General features: G+C 41.7%; 1 protein-coding gene across 1 annotated transcript in view; it reads right to left on the reverse strand.

Moving 5' to 3' along the window:
- Positions 1–22,610, reverse strand: part of col7a1l (collagen type VII alpha 1-like) — a 60,484-nt gene extending 37,874 nt beyond the window's left edge. Inside the window, exons 1-18 of the mRNA XM_030046429.1 lie at positions 22,535–22,610; positions 17,506–17,686; positions 16,965–17,124; positions 15,510–15,603; positions 13,235–13,408; positions 12,945–13,108; positions 10,201–10,330; positions 9,953–10,069; positions 9,439–9,594; positions 8,530–8,646; positions 8,140–8,286; positions 7,735–7,854; positions 5,033–5,191; positions 4,578–4,691; positions 4,068–4,217; positions 3,354–3,491; positions 2,880–3,026; positions 863–982 (exon numbers count right to left, since the gene is read on the reverse strand). Coding sequence (XP_029902289.1) covers positions 863–982; positions 2,880–3,026; positions 3,354–3,491; positions 4,068–4,217; positions 4,578–4,691; positions 5,033–5,191; positions 7,735–7,854; positions 8,140–8,286; positions 8,530–8,646; positions 9,439–9,594; positions 9,953–10,069; positions 10,201–10,330; positions 12,945–13,108; positions 13,235–13,408; positions 15,510–15,603; positions 16,965–17,124; positions 17,506–17,686; positions 22,535–22,610 — 2,464 coding nt within the window. The remainder of the gene's footprint in view (positions 1–862; positions 983–2,879; positions 3,027–3,353; positions 3,492–4,067; positions 4,218–4,577; positions 4,692–5,032; positions 5,192–7,734; positions 7,855–8,139; positions 8,287–8,529; positions 8,647–9,438; positions 9,595–9,952; positions 10,070–10,200; positions 10,331–12,944; positions 13,109–13,234; positions 13,409–15,509; positions 15,604–16,964; positions 17,125–17,505; positions 17,687–22,534) is intronic.
- Between the last annotated feature and the right edge of the window lie 343 nt (positions 22,611–22,953).

Here is a 22,953-nt window from a genome sequence, read left to right on the forward strand (position 1 = left end):
TTATGCAATGAACTTAATAAGTTTTGAGGACTACTGAATAGAAAGACATGCCTTCTTTCTGAAATAAATTTTTGGATGATAAAGAGATACTATATGGTGGTATTTAAAGAATCTGAGGAGAGAGGAGAGAGAGCAGTGATCCTGGGCTCATGCTCTGAAAATTGTGGTCGGAGCACAACCTCATGCAGATTTGTAAACATGAAGTGTGATATCATGGATAAATCAAAGATGTTCCTGTGTCAAGTTAGGGCTCATTAGGTGACAGACCTACAAACTACCAAGGGAAATTTGGAAATTTATTACAAGACATCACAAGTGAAATAAAGGAGATGCATCAGTGTAAGACACAGTGAGCAAAGTTAAAACTAGGAGCCAAGTTCCTGTACCTGTCCAGCCCTTAGTATATCCACCATATCAGCATTTCACTACAATTGTAATCATTTTCCCCCTGAAGAAAATACATGCTTATTACAACCCACACTGCTGAATACTGGCTGTGACGTTTTCTTTCAGTCTCCCCCCTTCCAACAAAGGGGTGCTTATGCTAAGACCCAATTCACACTGCAATAACATGTGTCATGCAACAAATCCCCCACAACACCTAGGGGATCCCACAACAAATTACTACTTTAACTGTCACACTTGGAACATAATTAAATAAATATTGATTTCTTGAACAAACACCTCCCGCAAGCAGATTGGTGCTTATGTCAGGTCCCAATACACACTGCAATAAGACATGTCTTGCAAAGTACATGAATTAAATTCTAAAGGCTGAAAAGTTGATTTAGGCATGGAATTTGACACAATGCTAAGCGAAGGCTGCTTGTTGGTAGAGAGTTTGTGATGGTTGCCCTCTGACCTGAGATGTGTCTCCAGGAGAGGAGGTATCCAGATACACCTGCCACCCTGGTCCAGTTCAGAACGGTGCTGCTGTCTGTAGTGTTCAGAGCAGCAAAGCCATTCACTTTAGGAAGATCCACTGGAACAGAAAACAATGGCAAATAAGTAAACCAAAATTCAAAATCATCAGCAAAATTTCAATCCATGGTTTGATTAACATTTATGGACAAATATGGAGAAATTCAAGCTCTGGTGGAGGGAGAATGTCGGTGGGAATGTCTTGGTAGAAAAATGTTCATCTGTAAGCTGTCATATTCAGAAACAGAGGAATGGTCTATAGGAGTGTTCTCAGCTTTTTTGGCTTAAAGCCCCAAAAAACAAAATGATACGCTTTCATGAATCCTTATAGCAATGAAGAAGTTGACAGGTGGCAAATATTTACTATACCAAAAGATAATTACTCATAACCATTAGAAGGATTTAAAATTTGGATTTGTATGATGGATACTTTGTCTTATTTTGTCACATTTCAAATATCATTGGGAGAACCTTGTTGGTAAACTGTGGCGAGAATGTTGGGTCTGGATTGGGTCTGCCTCCACACAGAATATCTACTGGGCAATTTAAAACCATGATCCTATCTATCTATCTATCTATATACACTATATTACCAAAAGTATTCGCTCACCCATTCAAATGATCAGAATCAGGTGTCCTAATCACTTGGCCTGGCCACAGGTGTATAAAATCAAGCACTCAGGCATGCAGACTGTGAAACAAGACATTTGTGAAAGAATGGGCCGCTCTCAGGAGCTCAGTGAATTCCAGCGTGGAACTGTCATAGGATGCCACCTGTGCAACAAATCCAGTCGTGAAATTTCCTCGCTCCTAAATATTCCACAGTCAACTGTCAGCTCTATTATAACAAAATGGAAGCGTTTGGGAACAACAGCAACTCAGCCACCAAGTGGTAGGCCACGTAAAGTGACGGAGAGGGGTCAGCGGAGGCTGAAGCGCATAGTGCAAAGAGGTCGCCGACTTTCTGCACAGTCAATTGCTACAGAGCTACAAACTTCATGTGACCTTCAGATTAGCCCAAGTACAGTACGCAGAGAGCTTCATGGAATGGGTTTCCATGGCCGAGCAGCTGCAGCCAAGCCACACATCACCAAGTGCAATGCAAAGCGGCGGATGTAATGGTGTAAAGCACGCCGCCACTGGCCTCTAGAGCAGTGGAGACGCGTTCTCTGGAGTGATGAATCACGCTTTTCCATCTGGCAATCTGATGGACGAGTCTGGGTTTGGAGGTTGCCAGGAGAACGGTACATTTCAGACTGCATTGTGCCGACTGTGAAATTTGGTGGAGGAGGAATTATGGTGTGGGGTTGTTTTTCAGGAGCTGGGCTTGGCCCCTTAGTTCCAGTGAAAGGAACTTTGAATGCTTCAGGATACCAAAACATTTTGGACAATTCCATGCTCCCAACCTTGTGGGAACAGTTTGGAGCGGGCCCCTTCCTCTTCCAACATGACTGTGCACCAGTGCACAAAGCAAGGTCCATAAAGACATGGATGACAGAGTCTGGTGTGGATGAACTTGACTGGCCTGCACAGAGTCCTGACCTGAACCCGATAGAACACCTTTGGGATGAATTAGAGCGGAGACTGAGAGCCAGGCCTTCTCGACCAACATCAGTGTGTGACCTCACCAATGCGCTTTTGGAAGAATGGTCAAAAATTCCTATAAACACTCTCCTCAACCTTGTGGACAGTCTTCCCAGAAGAGTTGAAGCTGTAATAGCTGCAAAAGGTGGACCGACATCATATTGAACTCTATGGGTTAGGAATGGGATGGCACTTCAGTTCATAGTATGAGTAAAGGCAGGTGAGCGAATACTTTTGGTAATATAGTGTATCTATCTATCTATCTATCTATCTATCTATCTATCTATTTATCTACCTATCTATCTGTTTATCTGTCTGCCTGTCTGTCTGTCTGTCTATGGTGTTGCCCCCTGTTCAGGTTTGGCAGCACTCACGGGTCCGTGCAGTGACCAGAGCCGGGCTCCCCTCTCTGCTTCCCACCATGGGTGACACCTGGATCTTATAGGCTGAGCTCTCCTGCAGCCTGGGGATGGTGAAGGTGGTGGTGGCAGCAGATACCAGCTGGGACTTCTCATCGCCCCCTAGAGGAGGGAATGGTTAAAGACAGCAATGACAGAAAAAGAGAGTGCAGCACCGACTACTGAAAATACTATAATGAAGAAATCTGTACCAATTAAAAGTTAAAGGGTCACAGGTGTGCATTTTACAAGAGCTCTACAACGACCTTTAAATAACTGAGGGTGAGATCCATACATTTAATATTTGACAAACATGCAGGAAAAAATATTAGGAAAAAAGAAACAGAAACTAGGAGACACACCATGTTTAAAGTGTGTTTTTTTGGTGTATATACTGTACATGCATAGAGCATGCACACACATGTTTGATTGTGTATGTGGTCCTCTTACCAAGGAAAGGGCTCCAGGAGACTTTATACCCAGTTACTCCTGGTGTTTTCCTCCAGGCCAGGGTGAAGGAGTTGACTCCTATGTCCACCACCTTCACTTCTCTCACTGCCTGGATCAACTCTGAGTCTGATACTGCAGCTGGAGAATACCACCATACATCCAAGTCAGGTCAGGAAAACTGGTGGCAATGCAACTGTATTCCATTATTCTCTATGGGCTCACAAATCAAATGCAATCATCAGAGTGGGGAACAGTGTGAAATCTCTGCATAGCCACTGTTAGCACCGAAAATAAATTTGTATTTCATCAAAGATGGTGAGTTGGCGTAGGATTTACCTCAAATATTTCCACACTATGTAGTTTGTCAGTATAATACACTGAGAGCTTGGTTTAATATATTGACATTGACAGTGATGAAATGATAGCAGCCCTGTTGACTTAGAGTCTTAAAAGCTGATGGAAAAAGAACAGAGTCGGCAGTTAAAATAGGAAGACCAAAATACATGAGTTGTCAGTCAAACAAAGGCACTATTCCTAGCCCCAACCCATTTAATTACAATATCAAGTCTCTCTGCTATTAGTAACAGCACAGAGCTATTGAGATCTAAAAAGGACGGATACTATCATGATCAGGTTAAAGTGAATTTATATAACACAAACTGCCACCACACATTGTTACCAGAAGCTACCTAGGCACGCCTCTTCCTTCCTTACCTGTGAGCTGGGAGAGGGAGATTTCAGGTCCCTCTGTGTTGCCGTACACTGCATGGATGCTGACTGTGTAGGTAGTCTCTGGTCTCAGATCTTCGATACGATGGAACAGAACAGTACGGTCCAGGTAACGGGACTGAGGGCTTCTGCCATCTACATGCATGCAGGCATACACACACACACACACACACACACACACACACACACACACACAAATATAAAATAACAATATCCCATACAGACATAATGAGTAATTTCCTCAATTCTTATCAAATGTTCTCCAGCCAGTACAGTTACAGTAACTACTGAGTTCTTCACAGTCTGTAAAGATTCTTGCTTATGAAACGTAACGTGCATGTAACACAATTAATGGGGTTCACACCATTTCAGGCATATTCAAATTTAGTAGTTCTTTTGTAATATGAGAGCCCAACAGAAACAGGGCCTGAAATGTTTCCCAATCCATAGTTGAAGAAATGCAGAGGCATAGGAAGATGCTGACAGATAAAGTACCTGTGCTCCATGAGAGTTTGTACTCAGTGGCTCCAACGATGGGACTCCACTCCACATCTATAGAGGTGCTGGTATAGGATGACACCTTGAAGTTGGACACATAGCCCAAAGGAGCTGAAATACAGAGAGCAAGAAGTGGTAATACAGTATGTTTAGTCTGCACTTATTTTTAAATTACTTATGGCATTTATTTACTTGGTAATATACAACAAAAAGAGACAAAGCGGATTAAAAAAAGAGACAGGGTGACACAAGAAATGTTGGGAACTGGATCCAAACAACCACTGTCTATGTACACAGTATGTACCTGAACCTGATGAGATGCAGGTATATTCCACAGCTCTGCACTTTCATCACCTTGCTTTGCTTGTTCTGTCTTGCTTTGCTGAGGTTGCTTGGTTTATTAATTAAAATTTTAGTCTTTAGTCACTACTGTGGGTGACGCTGACACTCACATGTACGGAAGGTAGCGGTGATACCGGGCCCCACCACAGATCCAAACAGCACGTAGAGAGACAGGACGTACTCAGTATCATGGATGACATTCTTCAGCTGGTACTCTGTGGTGCTGCCATTCAGTGCCAGCTGCCTGGGACGGTCCCGACCCACAAACTCTGAAAATAATATGAATGTTAACACAGTGGCAGATCGATACCCTCACCTAAACCATATATTTATACTGCTTTAGAACTGTAGGAATTCTCCAAGTAGCTCCTTGGGTGCAAAAAACAGCAACAAACAAGTTTAGGTGTGTTGTTTACTGCACGATGGCTATAACTACAGGTGTGGTGTATTAGTTGTTGTAACACTGATGAATGAATCCAAACCACATTCAGCTGAGGCCCCAGTTGGTTTAAAAAAAAAAAAAAAAAAAAAAAAAAAAAAAACAATCCAGGGATGTTAACGATCTCTTATTGATTTCCTTCATTAAATCTATACACATTACATGGTATATAGATAACAATTTTTAAAGCTTTGAGACAGCTGAAATGTGGATTGTTTAATACATTAATTGCAAATTTATATTAAACTAACCTTGAATTCACTATTGTAAGCAATGAGATGCTGCATGTAGCACAATTATAGAACTGGGTAAACATTGTTCTGAGCTGTTGCTTACTGTGAGTATATTGTTCAAATTAATATCTGCGATGCAAACAATAATATTCTGGTGTAAAAGAATAAGCGCTTGAAAAGAACCATTGATTAATTAATTTTCATAGATTTCTTGCCATTTCCTCAAAGGATAAATCAAACAATAATTTTAGTTGTCTTTTTTTCTGCCAAAAAGACTGATACTGAGCTTCATAAGCACAACTAGCATGTGTACCCCCCTTTTTTTTTATTTAAAAAAAAAAAGAAAAAAAAAAAAAAGCCCAACAATTTGTGTGGCAAACTTCAATGGAAGAACACAGACATATTATCCATCTCAAAATAAAAGATCAAAACCTCCTCATCTTTCATCCCTCTCTCTTTCACCCGGTTATTCCCCACTTTCCTGCTGTTCCTGTCAACTTTGGCTTGGCATCAGAGGCTCTTCCTCTCATTAAAGCACACAAAGCACACGGCATCCTCCTTCCTCTATCCCTTTATTTGTCTTTCATCAGGAAGGGTGCCCATGCTACCTGTCACATCCCCCTGGCAGACTGGCAGGGTGGGTGTGTCCATTGTAAAAATCAATGGCATTTCAAAAGCTCTTGGTGGAGTTAGTCTGTCAGTCAGAGACTAAGAGCCAGGCAACTTCAGACAAAAACCCAGCGCACGCACACATACACACACACACACACACACACACACACACACACACACACACACACACTGAATAAATGTCCTTTCACTGTGTCCTATTCCTGCTGGAGGAGGGCATCATAAACCTTCATGGTATGTAAAATGTAGATGAGAGTGAGTGAGTCATCAGCGCTAGCAGTGAGAGGTTTGGATCTTATCACTATATATTTATGTACATATCTGTGTATGCATGTATTAATATGCATGCTTATCTATGTACTTGAGAGAAAGCACGATAACCTTTAAACCTCTCATAAATAGCATTTTAATACCCTAATTTAGACTGTAATTATCTGTATACACAACCACTAAGTATACAGACTTAAGATGCACTGATACCCACTCTGCAGTGGAGGTTCTGGGCCTGGGGAATTGGAATATACACACACAAACACATACACACACACACACATAAACATACACTGATACATAGCAAAGCTTTGACTGTTACATTAAATGTTCTGTTAAATTCAAGCTTTGGCAACACTGCTAACAGTTATTACCCCAAACCTGCCACTCATTGTTAATGAATTTCTCATTTTCTGTATAAGCAAGTCATTGTCCAGCCACTCAAAAAGACACCAGGGGTCCGCATAAAACTGCATAAAACTGTGTAGATTCATCACTAAAACACACACATGGCGTGAAGTATGTGGGAAGGTACACTAATTCTCACTGCACTTTCTTTTTTAAAAATACCGGTGTCTGTGTAGAAAATAGTATATGCATGTTTCTGAGTGTATATATTTGCCCCCTGCTCTTGATCTAGCTCTGTCTCAGAATTATAAGACCTATCTTGAAGTTCTCCTTTTCCTCCAAGGTTTTGGAAATGGTGGTTGCATTGCAGCTCCTCAAAGTACTGGATGGCTACAGTACCCTTGATAAATTCCAGTCAGGGTTTCACCAACGACACCTTGCTGAAATGGCACAGCTCAGAGTCACCAACAATTTATTAATGTGTTCTGACACTGACAAAAACACACTTGACTTGAGTGTGGCATTTCACACTCCTGACCACTTCATATTATTGGATACATTTAAGGATTGGGTTTGTAGCTCCAGCACTGCTCTCAAATGGTTGTACTACCTACTTAAAAAGTACTGTAGATGATTAGTGCTGTAGATGGTTAGCTGGTGACTGCAGGCCCACATCGGCCTCTCTGCAATGTGAGGTTCCCCAGGGTTCAATTCTTGGTCCTTTCTTGTTCTCCTGCTACATACTTCCACTTGCTTCATTTATTTATCTTTTCAGCCCAATCTCCTTCAAGTGTTACACAGACCACACACAGCTGTATAAGTCTTCATTTGCCTGAGTAAAGCATATTGAATTGAACTAAACTGAGAGAAACGGAGAGAGAAAGAGAATCACCTGGGGTGGGTCCCCAGGCCAGTCTGTAGCCTGTGGCTCCTGGGACACTGTTCCATGAAACAACAGCACTACTGGTGCTCACAGCAGATACCTTCAGAGTCTGGACTGCACTGCTCTCCACTGACAGAGAGAGAGAGAGAGAAAGAGAGAGAGGGAGAGAGAGAGAGTGAGAGAGAAAATGAGAGAGAGAGAGAGAGAGAGAGAGAAGAAGAAGACAGGGGAGAGATAAAAGAAGATGGGGGAACAGTGATGCATCTTCAGTTCTGTCCCTGTCATATAATGTATACACACACAAACACACACACGCGCACACACACACACAAATACATAACATCCTTCTTAATCTGCTCATATATAATCAGTGTGTGTCATATTTTTGCACTCCTCAGTCTGTATCCGACTCACATGTCTTGGCTCTGGTGGTGGTGACGGGTCCCTCGATGTCTACGAATATGGGGTTGATGGTGATGGTGTACTCAGAGCCTGGGTTGAGGCCCTGGATCATATAGAAACTGTAGGTGTCTCCAAGGTTTACATTCTCTATGTGGCCATCTAAAAGAATAGAAGGAAGCACAAACTTATGTAAAGTGGAAAGATGAAATGCCTGGTAATGATATCTGGAGTGACAGACAGAGAGATGGAGAGGTAGATTAAAAAAAAAATCACAAATAAAAGGTGGGTAAACTGAGTTTCAGTGGGACTGCCCTTAGCTGCACCCCCATTCATGAGAAAGTGACAATCAATTCAGTCATTTTTGGGGTCGTTACAGGTAAGAGACCCTTAGTGCTGCAGTACCTGGTGACGCCCAGGTCAGGCGGTACCCTGTCGCACCCTGCACTGCTGTCCACCTCGCCTGGACTGTGTCTGTGGTTGCATTCTGAACCAGAAACTGTTGAACTGGCATCAGCTTTACTGTGGAACACACACACACACACACACACACACACACATACAGACATACAGACATACAAATTCATAATTTCATGTCATTATCACTGAATTAGTTTACTGACTGATCATGCTAATGAATAACAGCTGTGATAAAGAGGAGGGTTGTTTAGAAAATTATGTGTCTGTGCATGCTGAGTGTCATAGTCAATTGACAAAAATCACATAGCATAAACAGAAAATAATGGCACAATAACTAATGATATATTCATTTGACGAACAGACCATAATATCATATTTCCAACAACTCTAGAGATGATTTCTATGGAACACATCATCAAATCAACAATAAAAAGAAGCTTTTTATAAATCTTTTTCAAAACCAGTCCTTGCTATACTTTGTTACTTGAACAACACCACCCTTGTGTGGACACGTTTTGGTACTACACCTTAGCATTTGTGATACTTGTTTGATCCCCATAGGGAATTTCTCTTTTCTCTTTCCCCTCCTCCACAGTGAAGTCGGGGTCAGCTTTAGAATGGGACAGTTGAGTATCACCAATTCTTTCTGTAAAAAGGGCTTGAACCCAAGCCTTCTTATTGCATGTTTACATTACACTGAATTTATATATGCAAATGAATGTAAATCTGATGTAAATGTGATGCTTTGATCTTGATCTCTTGATCTCTGGGGCAGCAGGAAGACCCACAAACCAAAAGAGGGAGAGAGGCATGACAGTAACAATGCACAGCATAGACACACACAGAAAAAGTAAATTAAAAAAATCAAAATGAAAAAAGGAAGAAAAAACGTACATGTTTTGCCCACTATGGAGACAGGCTCGCTTGGTCCTTGGGGGTAGACAGCATAAATACTGACGGTGTACTTGTTATCCTCCTCCAGATTGTCAATCACATGGGACGAGGTGTCTCCAGGAAGCAGCTGCTCATAAGTAGATCCCGGTCTATTGGCTGAATCATAAATCAGAAAGAATCAAACACTGAGCACTTTGCCCCTGTAACAATTTGTTCCACTCAAGCTGGATGCCATAAGTTCAAGAACATGTTCAGATTATCTGTATTTATGATGAGGCTCAATGTAGTTATGAAAATAATAAAACTGATTCACTGTTAGTGACACTTTAAACTACACAGCTTTGTCTCCATGTAAACAATTTGCAAAGTATAAAAGAAGGTATAACATTCTAAAAGAAAGTAACATCTTAGCAAAACACTTATTTTGTATACTGCGATGATATGCTGATGATAAAACTCTAGCTTTGGATGTGGTGTTTCATAGTGTTAACTGCACTCAAGAATGTTTGCCTACATCTAGGGATGAAGATCTTGAATCCGTTGAGCTTTCCTAGAGGAGGCGTCCAGGCCAGTCGCAGAGAGAACAGGCCCTTTTCAATGACACGGAAGTTTGAGACCTGAGGCAAAGGAGCTGAAAGACAAGGACGTGCCGCTTAGGGAAGGGAAGTACAATATATTTCAAAATGAAGGTTCAAAGTGTGCATGCAATGTAAATGCATGTGTGCCTTTGCACAGGTGTGTATGTGTGTGCATGGCACCCACTGGTCTGGACGGTGACTGTAGCAGAGTCTCCTATGAGACTGGGGTAGATGGCGTAGACAGTGAGGGAGTAGTCTGTTTTAGGAGTCAGGTCTGTCACCACCGCTGTGTTTACGTCTCCCTTCAGATCAATCTGTCACATACACAGAGGACAGCAGAGAGAGAAGGGGTTGAATGTCATAGTGTGTGTGAAAAAGTGAGAGAGACAGAGCAACAGAAAAAAAAAGTTGGATCAAGACAGTGATGAAAATAAAGAGTAAAAGACAGAAATATGCAGTCAGAACATCCTGTCCTGAACAAAAAACTATTCACATCCACAATCCCTGCATGAGTGTCCACATCAGTAAAACACCAGCGTCTTTATTCTTTGTTTGTTCTCCTGGACAAGCACAGTAACCCTTTCCCCAGTTGTATATAAGTTATGTGGTATGTCATGCAGAACTTAAACTGTTTCTCTTGTGGTACTGCAAGGGGATTCTGAAGTGTTTCTCTATATGACTGTAGTGTTGAATCTGAGACACACACACACACACACACACACAAGTATACATGTACACATGCTGGCAGACTAACAATGTATTCTGTTAGACTCCACTCATACTCCGAGGAACTGGCAAAGCTGGATACATTTTTTGAACATATTCATACCAAGGGAAATGGACACATTCTGGAGTGCACCCACAAAGACGTGCAAACACACACACACACACACACACACACACACACACACACACACACACATACGCACATGTAAACACACTCACATGCACACATACACACACAGGCTCATTGTGAAAAGCTACATCATGTATTGTAGCTTTCATAGCGTTTATGGGCCCTGCACCCTGTGACTTCGAGTGTGTTTGTCATTCAAATAGAGCAGGATTATGACTGAGGAAAAGAACATCACATAAAAAGGTAGGTATTTCTCTAAAATACTCAAGTGTATTCTCCAGATAGTCTGGAGTACTATGAGGAGCTCACTTTTCATCAGGATGACACTGCGATTCTAGCACATCCAAAATCAGGGAAGTCTATTTGTACAATTAGAAAAGCCAGGCACATATGTACATAGTCAGTAATATGACATTAACAGTTATATTATTTTGTGAATATAAAGCAAGGTAGTATACTGACCTCTATTTTAAGAATGCCACTGTATTGTGTGTGGAGAAGTTAGGATGTGCTCTTGCCTTGCCAAAAGGCTATTCTTGGCCTTGCAAAAGCTTTAAGTATTAATGCCAACTGTGACTTAACACTTGCTGTATATAATGAACACACTCTCTGCACTTTCAGTTGCAGCTCATTCTTTACTGTCACTGTTCCATCCTGCTCACTCTCACTTACCTAAAGCCCAGAAAAAATTATGTTACACGTGCGTGCACCATCTGCCATGGATGCCCTGCTGGCTTCATGCTCATTGGGGGAATGCAAATAGTGGGAGAATGGGCTGTGTAATTTTGGCCTGAGGATGGGACTAGAGGAAAAGTTGCAAAAGAAGCAAGGAACAACAGTCAGTGCTAGCTACGTTGAAAGATCTACAATGAATTAGGATGAAAATATTTTATAAAAAAATCTACAAATCAATAAGCATAGCTTCCAAAATAATGATGGAGATGATGATGGAGAGGGAATTCAAGCAATATTTGAGAAACTTGTTAACACTTTAAGAAAATGGTATGGTGTAAATCTTAGAAACAAGACAAAAAGTACATTCCAAGTTGGAGGCAGGATGTGCATAAAGAGGTCAGTGTTAGAGGATAACTCAAGCGGTCTTGACCACAATTTGGGGTGACGACCTGGCCGATATAGCCATTAATGGGGTGTAAGATATCCATAGCAAAGGTAGAGAAGTTAGAATAATGAGCCTATACATTTAAAAATGGCTTAGAATTTCTTAAGGCAGTCTATCATAGCGCTGTGAGGTACAAGGAACCTTGACCACGTGGCCCCTTGGCAGGTAACATCTTGCTTAATAGGGATTTGAGACTGGAGTTGATGCAAAATGAGTAGTATATACACACAGAAATACATGTAGTATCTGCTATTTCAGCACCAGACTAAGATATGACATAGTGGATAGTCCAATATTCAGTCATCTATAAATGGAAGGAAAAAGCTTAGATACACTGCACTAGCAGCGAAGACTGAAGAGGGAAGTCACAAGGCCAGCATATGTCTTGCAGAAGTTGGGTGCAGTGGATTTGTAGGCACATTCACAACTCATTTTCTGAGGCATAAGGTATTCATAGTCAGGGATTATGATGGCTCAGTGGCTCTGGCTGTAAAGAAAAGACACCGCCAAGTGAAGCACAAGAAAACATCTAAAAAGCAAAGGTGACGTACGTCTCATAGCCACTGTAGCAATAACTACAAAACACAGGAAAACGAAATGTCGTTACTCAAAATATGCATGCAAAATTTATCTTGTAAAAAAGTCTATGAATAGTCTATAGTGTTTCCATAATTTTTTACATCTTGATAGGGAAGGACGTTCCTGTAGAGTTAAATCCTAATGAATCAAAGCCTCTAAAACTCAATACATTTTAGAGGCTTTTTATAGATAAGATACCACAGTTTGTCTTAATGAAGTGGGAATTGGGGTTTGAAAAAAGGCTCTGCTGGTAATTAGAAAGTACAGGTGACAACGCACTTATGCACACACACACACACACACACACACACAAACACACACACACACACACACACAAACACACACACATACATGCAGGCACACAGTTCCTCACCAGTCTCTGCTGTGAAGCCACGAGCTGTCCCTTGGGACTGAGAGGAGTGACCAGGAGTCGGTATCCAGTGACGTCTCCTGTGGCCTGGCTCCATGTCAGTCTGAGGGAGCTATGGGCCAACTCAGTGACCTGCAGGTCCCTGGGACCCACGACACGATCATCAGCTGTAAGGGGGAGAAGGGTGACAGGGGAAACATACTGTAGTTGACTTGTCAGTATGAGGATGGTTGGAGAGGATAAAATGCTTTATTAAGAAGAGCATTGCTTTCATACTGCATGTGTCCACTCACCAGGCTGGATGGTTTTCACTGGGCGCGGTGGCTCAGAGGCAGTAAGACACAACCTCCGGGAGAGTTTGGGCAGAAGCGCTCCCAGGAGAGAGAAGTCAGTGCCTAGCAACAGGTGCTCCTCATGCGGCTCTGTCACAATCATCCTCAGCTCTGATTCGTCAGCTCCCCTAATACCTGGGTGGGGACATGGACAGGGATAGTGTGATAGGATGTAGGACACACATGGGCAAAATAAGGCCTGGGGACTGCATCTGGCATTCGGCCATCAAACCCTGTGCCAAATTTACGCTTGCATAGGAGAACAAATTCTTCTGTTTATTTCACAAAGGTGCTGTACAATGCACCAACAATCCTGTAGATGGCAGTGTCAGACATGAGTTGGGTTGAGCTTGACATGGTAGACTCTGCACGTGCTGTGGGCACAACTGAAAATGCTACAAGTTTCATGCTGGCTCACAAAATCACCAAGGAGAGAAAACCATTTTCACAGTGATTGTTTTTACAAAAAACTGCATGGTGCAGGCTGCAACTGCAACAACAACAACAACAACATAAAGCATTCAAGCAGAGTACAGTAGCTTTTATATAATGTGATATAACTGAATGTGTTTAGAAATAAACTGCACTATAGAAACTTGAATTATAAACTTGGAATGTGGCCCCTCACCTGATCTTCAACTCACTGCCCAGCCCTTGAACCAAAAAGGTTGCCCACACCTGATGTAAGACACTGCAGATACAGCAAAAATTGAAGCCCTACCTTTCCCATGCTTGTTACACTGCTACACCTTCAACTCCAAATTATGCAGTGCTACAGAGGCACAGATGCATAATGTAGATGTCTATGTTGGTTACTTCTAAAGGGGATGCAATGCATCCAGTGTGGTGACATTAATAAAGGCAAGAGACAAGATTAAAAAAAACAAGATTTTAAAAAACAACATAACACTGTCAAAAAAAACAAATTCATTATCATAATGAATAATATACCATCCCTGCACCATGGGACACTTGATTTTTGCTGAATTTCCAATTGATTAATGCATAACAGTCTCACTAATGTTTGCCAATTACAAAGTGACAGTCCATTCATTTAGCAAGTGTCATTCATATCTTTTACATCTTTGATTATCTCCACATTATCTATTGTGGTGACACAAGAAAAAATACAGATCATTAACTAAATTTGAACACAATGAACTGAAACCAACAGAGATTATTAGGGAGTGTGGCAGCATTTTGAGTGATTGACTGTAAAGATGAAAGATATCATCTATAGAACGAGACACACACATGCTCACACTCATACATATACACACAAAAAGACACACCGCCGCACACATACACACAGGCTATATCAAAGGCCTACTGTCAGCTGTCTGGGGCTGACACGTGCACTTGTCCATGTGTGTTTCTGCATGTACAGTCCATGCATGTATGTGCACACGCACATCTATGTCTGGCTACACAGGCGTGTCGGAGGTGTGTGAGCTAGTAGACAAAGATGTATGGGGGTCTTCTCCATGGGCGTGATGAACGAGAGGAGCTGGCCTCGGAGTCAGAGGTGCAGAGGGGGGACACAGAAAAGCTTCATGAAAAATCGCAGCAATTAGCCCATCACTGGCTAATGAGCTGTAATTATTACACTGCTCCCGGCTGAGACCAGTACACAGTGTTTGTGTGTGTGTGTGTGTGTGTGTGTGTGTGTGCATGTGTGTGTGTGTGTGTGTGTGTGTGTGTGTGTGTGTGTGTGCGTGTGTGTGTGTGCGTGTGTGCGTGTGAGTGCGTGTGTGCGCACTTATGTATGTGTAAGAGAACGAGAGAGGGAAGAATTGGGGGAACAGAGTGTGTGTACGCATATATATTTATATTCATTTTGTGGATATGCATTCATGAACAGAGGGCAAAATGTACACTAGCTTTACAGATTTATGCAGCACACAGTATCTGAAAATACACCTTCATATCACATACAGACAGGAGCAGACATAATCACTCACTCCCTCTCATGTATATGATACACACTCAAACATCCACATGAAAATATACTCACATGAGTGCACACACACTCAGATCTAGAGATATAAGGAATCACATACACATGAATGCACAAACAAACAACCCACACTGAATGACACTCAATGAATTCAAATGCATAGGTCATGCATTTTCCAACTGCAAACTCTGCAGATAAGCCAGCGAGCTTGGATAAAATCTGAGGGCCGCTGCAGTGGGGATGTTGAAGGAATTTATGATTACCAAATTCCACACTCACCTACTGCAAAGAGAGAAATCCCACTGTCAGCCACTGCTTTAGCTGCGCCATCAACCTGGTCATCTGAACGGCCATTTGTGATCAAAACAGCAATCTGTCAAGCAGGGGGAAACATGAAATCACATAATCAAAGCTATCTAGCATCCAGTAATATGTTTTACTCCCACCCTACTATTTTAGTCCCATTCAATCATGGATGATATACATGTGGTCTGGAAGTCACTGTCAGCAGAGATTGTAAATGCAGTCTGATAGGTTCAGCCATTTCTGTGTTTCACATCATGGGTTGCTGCAACAGTATGTGACAGGCTTTCAGCTGTTTGGATTTTTCCCACAAGTACTTACTGCAGCAATATGGACTGTATGTCATTGCTATTTCATTGCTTTGTCATATCATTTACACTGACATTTTAAGTATTTATACTGTGTTTGAATAAATAAAAATTCAAATAAAGTAACTTAGAATTAACAATGCCAGAATAACTATATTGTTTGACACACAGTGCTATGGCGCTTATGCATAACTTATATAGCTTATAGTTAGCATAATAATTAAATGAATTCAAGTTCCCTTTTAGTAGGGCCTTAACTAATGCTGATTTTGTATTGTGAAAAAGTGTTACAAGTGTTGCTATAAATTGTAATCCTTCAGTTGAGGCTGCAATCTACATTAATATGCATAATGGAAGAATGATGGACTTTTGACATGCTTTAGCTCATAACTGAATACATAATTAACTAAATTAAACAAACCCAAAGACAAAGTGGAATTCAAGGATGCTGTACTCATCTCACTGAAAGTTCACCTCATAGTCGCTGAGGAGAGGGCCGTAATGCATCAATATGCAGACGATGTATCTTTTTTTTTGCATGTGTCTCTGGCTGTCAAATCCAATACATCAACCTAATCCTCATCTCTCTGCCTTCCCACATCAGGTGTGCTGCTGCAGTTTGATTCACATACATAGACATTCAGAGAGAAAGCACTGTTTGGAATGCTAACCAGCCATCTTACACAAAAACAAGACCACAGCACAAGACTGTCAGAGAAGTATAGTCCAAGGAAAAGTAAAGTATTTGGAGTTTGTTGGAGTGTTTGGATAATACTGTTTGATGTGCCTCCTATGTTCAGTTGAGTTGCCGGCTGCTGTGTTTGGGTTCAGATCCAAGGTCGAGGCCGGTTTAATAGATTGAATCTTAAAATATTTATTATGATCCAAAATCCTTCAAGGGTCTGTTTATTCTGAATCCACACTAACCTATATATGTTTCAACAAGATTTCATATGCTGGCTTTTGGGATTTTCCAGATGGCATTTTGGAACCTTTAGTCTGGTGTGGTCTGATCTCTTTTAACTTTGAACTTGCTTGAGAAGTCTGCATGTGTAACTGTTTCAAGGATGATTTAATGAATTGCATTTCCTTCAATTTGTTCAAAGCTATCTGTGTCAAATACCTTTGGCGCGTTGTCTCTGGTGATGGCCGGGCTGAAGACGTAGTCAACCAGGAACTGGAGGGCGTCACCCGTTCTGCTGGCTCCGCCCTCATAGGGAAGGTCTCTGATTGCTCTGAGCACTTCCTCCAATGAGCTGTAGTCTGTCAGAGCAATCCGCATCCTAGATCAGAGGACACAAACTGTCAGTGGTTCATATAGAAATGCTGTTCAGCACAGGCTATATAAATTCACTAATGTGTAATGCCATCCAGTAATAACTGTAACACAACTGAGTGTTGCTGTCATGATGAGTATCTGTGCACCAGGATAGAAACACTTGCTCATGGGCTCTTGCTGAAAGTAAGCACACTGTGGGTTATTAAACAATGGAGACCAATATCAGTTTTTTATAGTTTAAATGATTGGGTATAAATTACTGAATCAAAAGTGTACTTCTTTTCACATAAAATACTTCTCCTGTAAAGATAAATGAGCTTGGTTTGATGGTTGGCTGTGCGTTACCTGAGGATGTGCTGTGCCCATGCCTGTGCTCAAGATTTACCTGGGAATATCCCCGTAGACAGTGACTCCAAAGCGGACGCCCTCAGCTCCCACCACATTGTCCTGGAAGGAGGAGATGATGGTGGAGATGAAGTCTTTAACACTGGAGAAGCTGGTTTGGCCCACACTCCATGACTCATCCACCAGAAACACTATGTCCGCCTGCACTACCGTCCTGCATGCTGGGGGAGGGAAAAGAACGGGTGAATGGCTGTGTGTGCCTCTACCCAGGTGTTAAGAATGAGTGAACACATGTCTGCATGTGCATGCACAGTTTAAAAGTATGTATGTGTCATGAAAGATGTATGTGACTTCATTGTTTGATTGGTGTATAAATGGGAGAATGTGTGTGGGGGTAGAAATCTGCATTCATCTCCAACATCTCACTCAGCTTTGTTCAAAGTTCACTCTGTTTTCTTTCAAAAAATCAGGAAACTGAAACAAAACACTACATAGCATTTGCCTTCAGCTTTAAGAAACTTTTCATATTCAATTTAAGATACAGAATAAAGGTTTAAGGTTAAGAGTACTTAACTGTCACACAGTGGATATTTGTGTTTTGGTGAAATAAAGATGAAAAAAATAAAATAAATTAAAAAATAAATAAATAAATAAAACATTACATTTTACTAAAAATGAGTGGTGCACTTGCACAGCTTTCAGTGGTGAAACACATTATAGAAGGAAATCTAGCAGTACCTATGAAGTTTTTTTCCCTCATTGACCACCAGGTAGCAGTCTTGTTCCATCCTACAGAGGGTGCTCACTGCACTTGCCTTTGTCACGCAGCCAGAGCACCACAAGAATCCCTATGAATTTTTAATGGGACACAAGTGAACTGAAGAGACTATCAATATTCTGAGCGCTCCAGCAATAAAACTTTAGTACAGCGATGAGGAACGCTTAGAATAATAAGGTAAACACACCCAAAATCAGGGTCTGTCCCCTTGCTCAGCCAAGCAAACAAGTTTAACATGAGGATCTGCCCTGTTTGGAGAGAGAAGTTGCATTCTTATGCTTTTTAACATGGAGTCAATAAGACCCCCCCACACTCATGCACACACACACACACACACACACACACACACACACACACACACACACACACACACACACATAATCAGAGACATACACACACAGAAATGTGTAGGGTCCGCACAAACCCTCCAAATCAATATTGTAGCATTACATATGCAATAAACCACAGTGACGACGGCATTGATTAGGTCAATGAATAAGAGATAGGCACCACTGATTGTCCTGTAAGTGATAACTCAGCTTCTCTGCCTGTCCTCTATTTCATTACCTTGCTTTCTCTCCTCTATTATCCCTCCCTTTCCTTGGCCGCAGTCCCAGAATTCAGTGGGGGTAACATATGTCTCCAGCTCCTGGCGACCTAACATTCTGTTACGCCTCACACACCCGTACATCTCTGGCCACGCAGCAAGGAAGCTAAATATCAAATAGGAAACCATTATGGTTCCTTCACTATCTCTACCAACAGTTCTGTTATAGTAGCATGTATATTCATAGTGAACTCCATCACCAATGCAAAAAGTAACAGTGAACCACAATGCTTGATCAGGCTTTCCATGTCCTGTGTCAAGTGTCATATGTGCTCATATGTCCATGTACATATTTTGGGATACAATTTCCACACCAAAGAAATCTGTGAAAAAAACATAAAACATGGTGTAGACATGAGCAGGAAATCAGTGGGAGGCTGGTCTATGTCAGACAGACTCAGACTGAGGTGGAAAATAAGATCAATTATCCAGAAGTTTCTCTGTCTGGGCTGGCAGGTGAGAACCACATGTCTTGGATGAGGGGACAACACATGCTGAGGGATTAGAGGTGTTTTCTTGAAGGTTATCTATGCTGCTATCTCATACTGGCTAAAATGGCCAGTGATTAAAGTGATTACTGTGGATGCATCTCTATAGTGTAGCAACACTGATTTATGCATTAGCTGTAGCTGTAGTTGTAAGAGCAAAAATTTTGCCAAATGCGTGACATGATTCCACTTTTTTTTTTCAGGGCAATTTCACTTGACTCCAATATTTCCAACAAGAGTCACCGTGATAAAGCAAGGCAAAACACAAGCATTAGTATGCCTTATGCCAGTAATAAGAAAGACATTTGACTCATGAAAAATAAGGAGAGAAACAAGAGAAACAACCTCAATATTAAATGACTGGTAAGATGGATATGTTTTGTAGTGAGGAACTGCCATTTCCACAATAAGTCGTGTGATATTACCTGAAGACAATGGCAGAGGTAACTAACTACATTTACTCAAATGCTGTAGTTGCACAGCTTTTTGTTGCATTCAGAGAAAACAGGCAGGGGAATAAGAGAAAACTATATCTGGCTTTATGGTGTGTTTTTTTTTTTATTTTGTAATTAAAAAAAGTATAGTTTGAGCTCATGCTCCCATCCTTTTGTAATAACATGTCGATCACATGTAGCAATGTTCTCTGTTCCAAGAAATACAATCTCTACTAATCTGAGTACATGTAAATAAGCTATTTTTTACTTTAACCAGCCAAGTATTACTTTGTTTATATCCCTGATGGAGGACCCAAAGGCCTTACCAGCACAAAAGAAAACAAAAAAAACTTTTCATTTATGTTGTGTACAGCTTTGTATAAATGCAGTACACTGTGGGCAAGCGAAAGTCACTCCGTCAGACACTTTCATCATCTCAGAAACAGTAATGAATTACCACAATCTACTGTAATGAAATCAAGAGACCAGAATTGAGTTATCAGAAAACAAAATACTGTGAAACACAGGTTTATCAGCTTCACACTGTGCCCACACACGGTTTCTCTGAAAAACTGCTGTAAACACTAGAGAATATGAAAAGAAATGGCAGTATTTATGATCATGAGTTAGCTAGCTTTGACAACTCAGCGACCTTAATTGGCAGAACAAGTACAAACGTACACCAGGTAAACAAGCTGGAAAAGCACAAACTTATGTGAAATTTGAAATGCGATGGCCCTAGGGATTGCTGTGCACAGTCATAGGAGGATATGGGAAATAACATAAACACTGTCAAGAATTAGCAATGCCAAGAGCTTTGCAAAGCAGTGGTACCATCAAATGGGGCCTTAGGCTATTTTTGTCCTTGCATAATTCTGCTCAACCTTACCAATTACTCTGCCAATCACTTTCCACATTGAAAAAACATAACTTTTGATTGGCTGATTGACCTTTTGGTGACATCCAATAGCACCTGAGGCTAAGGTTGTGTATCTAGGGGATGGATTTGACAGCCTGGCAGACTGAGTGCATGTATTGTACATGAGGCTCACAGATGTTTAAATTCCCTGACTAGACAGAGAATGGAGACAAACTCAAGCAAGGTTACTGTCTGCTTGCTGCACCAATCCAGGTGTGGAGATTTAATGATTGGGCCTGTGCACAGACTGTCAGTTCAGCCCCCAGTCAAAGGTCGGTGCACATACCTGGCATTCATATCAAACGTTACGATATTGTAACCCTAGTTCGATAAGCATGGGTGAAGCCTTTTTCTGGACTTTGTGGGTAATAATTCTTTTCAACCACATGCACAAAATAGCTCACTGACATTCACAGAAATGCAGTTGGCCAATCAAGATGGCCTGCCTAATGTGAGCTCGATCTGCACAGTATATAAGGCAAGTATATACCTAGCTAATGGCATCCGTAACCCTATTCAGCGAGCGGCAGGGTCCATAAATAGAGGGCTCCACCTGTGCTTATAGAAGTAGGGTTACAATATTGTAACCTCTGTTCTATCCCACATAGGCTCCACCCTTTACTGGTCTACAGGTCAATTGGCACGGTGAGAAAAAAGGAAAAAATCAGGGGCCCAATTCATCTCAGTGAAACATAATATGAAAGTGGGTGGATCGCAGGCCTACCCTCACAGGGGTCAAAGGTTATGGCAGAGGCATCCTGCCCACCTCATGCCCTGAGGTCATCAAGGAGCATGGGGAGAATGCAGGTGACACATGTAATGCCCAGGGGGTCAGGTGTAAAAACAGCTGACACACACATCAATTTCACAAGTCCAGGGTCACAGCAGCAAGCACGGGCCCTGAAAAGGAACCTGCCATGTCCAAGAGACTGAGCCATATGAAGGCATGAAGTGAACATATGAAAGGCATAGATCACAACATTGCCATGGATATGTCCTTGACACTCAACCCACTGAAAATGGTCGTAAAGGCCTGGGAAATGCACTCACGCAGCCATTTGGCAAGGCACTTCTTGGATAGGGCTTTGCCAGCCACACCATCCCTATGGCACACACACAGCTGTTCAGTGCGTTGGATGGGGGCCATGCATCCAACATAACATGCCAACATGCATACTGGGCATAGCAGATGCAATTTTGCCTCCAGGTCTCCCATGTAGGATGGAGGACAAAATGCATCCAGCTGTATTATTCTCGACCAAAATAAACTCCTTATGTACGTGGGAACAAAGGAGGGCTTCGATCTGAAAGTAGCACCACTTTGGTCACTACGAAGCAGCATGCAGCTGGGGTGACCCAAAAGGGCACTCAGCTCACTAACTGTCCTGGCTGAAGTCAGTGCAAGCTGCAGAGCTGTCTTGAGTGACAGTGCCTTCAGAGGGGAGCGCTGCATGGGCTCGTCCGGCTGCTTGGCTAGGGCTGTCTGTGCGTGTGATTGGAGGAGTGCTATCACCCACAGAGTCTGGTAAAGGGTGAAGCCTGTGTGAGACAGAACTATAACTAAAGATTACTTCCCTGAATCTTTGTTTTGACTCATGAATAATAAGCAAGTGAATTAGTGAATACGTAACATGCAGTGCAGAGGTTTTGTCACTCATAGAGCATGAGTGGCAGAAAGGAATTACTAGAAAATCAAAACACAGAGAACACAGACGTTGGAAGTTGGAAACAATAACAAAGCAGAGCATGAGGAGCAAGTCACTTGAGTGAATGTATGAATGTGTGTGTGTGTATGTGTGTGTGTGTGTGTGTGTGTGTGTTGTGGATGCAAGGAATCAATTACCTTCAGCTTGTGCTGTGACACTTCGATGGGAAAGAGAAACGGACAGTATAAAAACCCACACACAAGCGTGGCCCATACTACTCCTGTCCTCTCCTCTTCTCTCCTCTCCTCCTCCCGGTTCTACTCTTCGCAAATCCCTTTCCTTAGTTCCACTGCACAACCATCAATCCCAACTCTTCTTTTCTCTTATCTGAAAGTGTACAGAAGAAAACATCAGCATGATCGATTAATGGCACTCAAACATAACACAAATTTCATTTTCAGTTTGTAAAGAGCTCATGATTCTTATGCAGGAATTATGCCTTTGCAAACTTGCAAGAGTTTCATGCTTAGACATACCTCCAATGACGGTGTTAAAATTTATGTGTGGGGTGGATATCTTGAAAAACTTATAACTAGATTAAGTTCAAGCTAACACA

The sequence above is a fragment of the Myripristis murdjan genome, chromosome 23, assembly GCF_902150065.1.
Source record: "Myripristis murdjan chromosome 23, fMyrMur1.1, whole genome shotgun sequence".
NCBI classification, from domain to species: domain Eukaryota; kingdom Metazoa; phylum Chordata; class Actinopteri; order Holocentriformes; family Holocentridae; genus Myripristis; species Myripristis murdjan.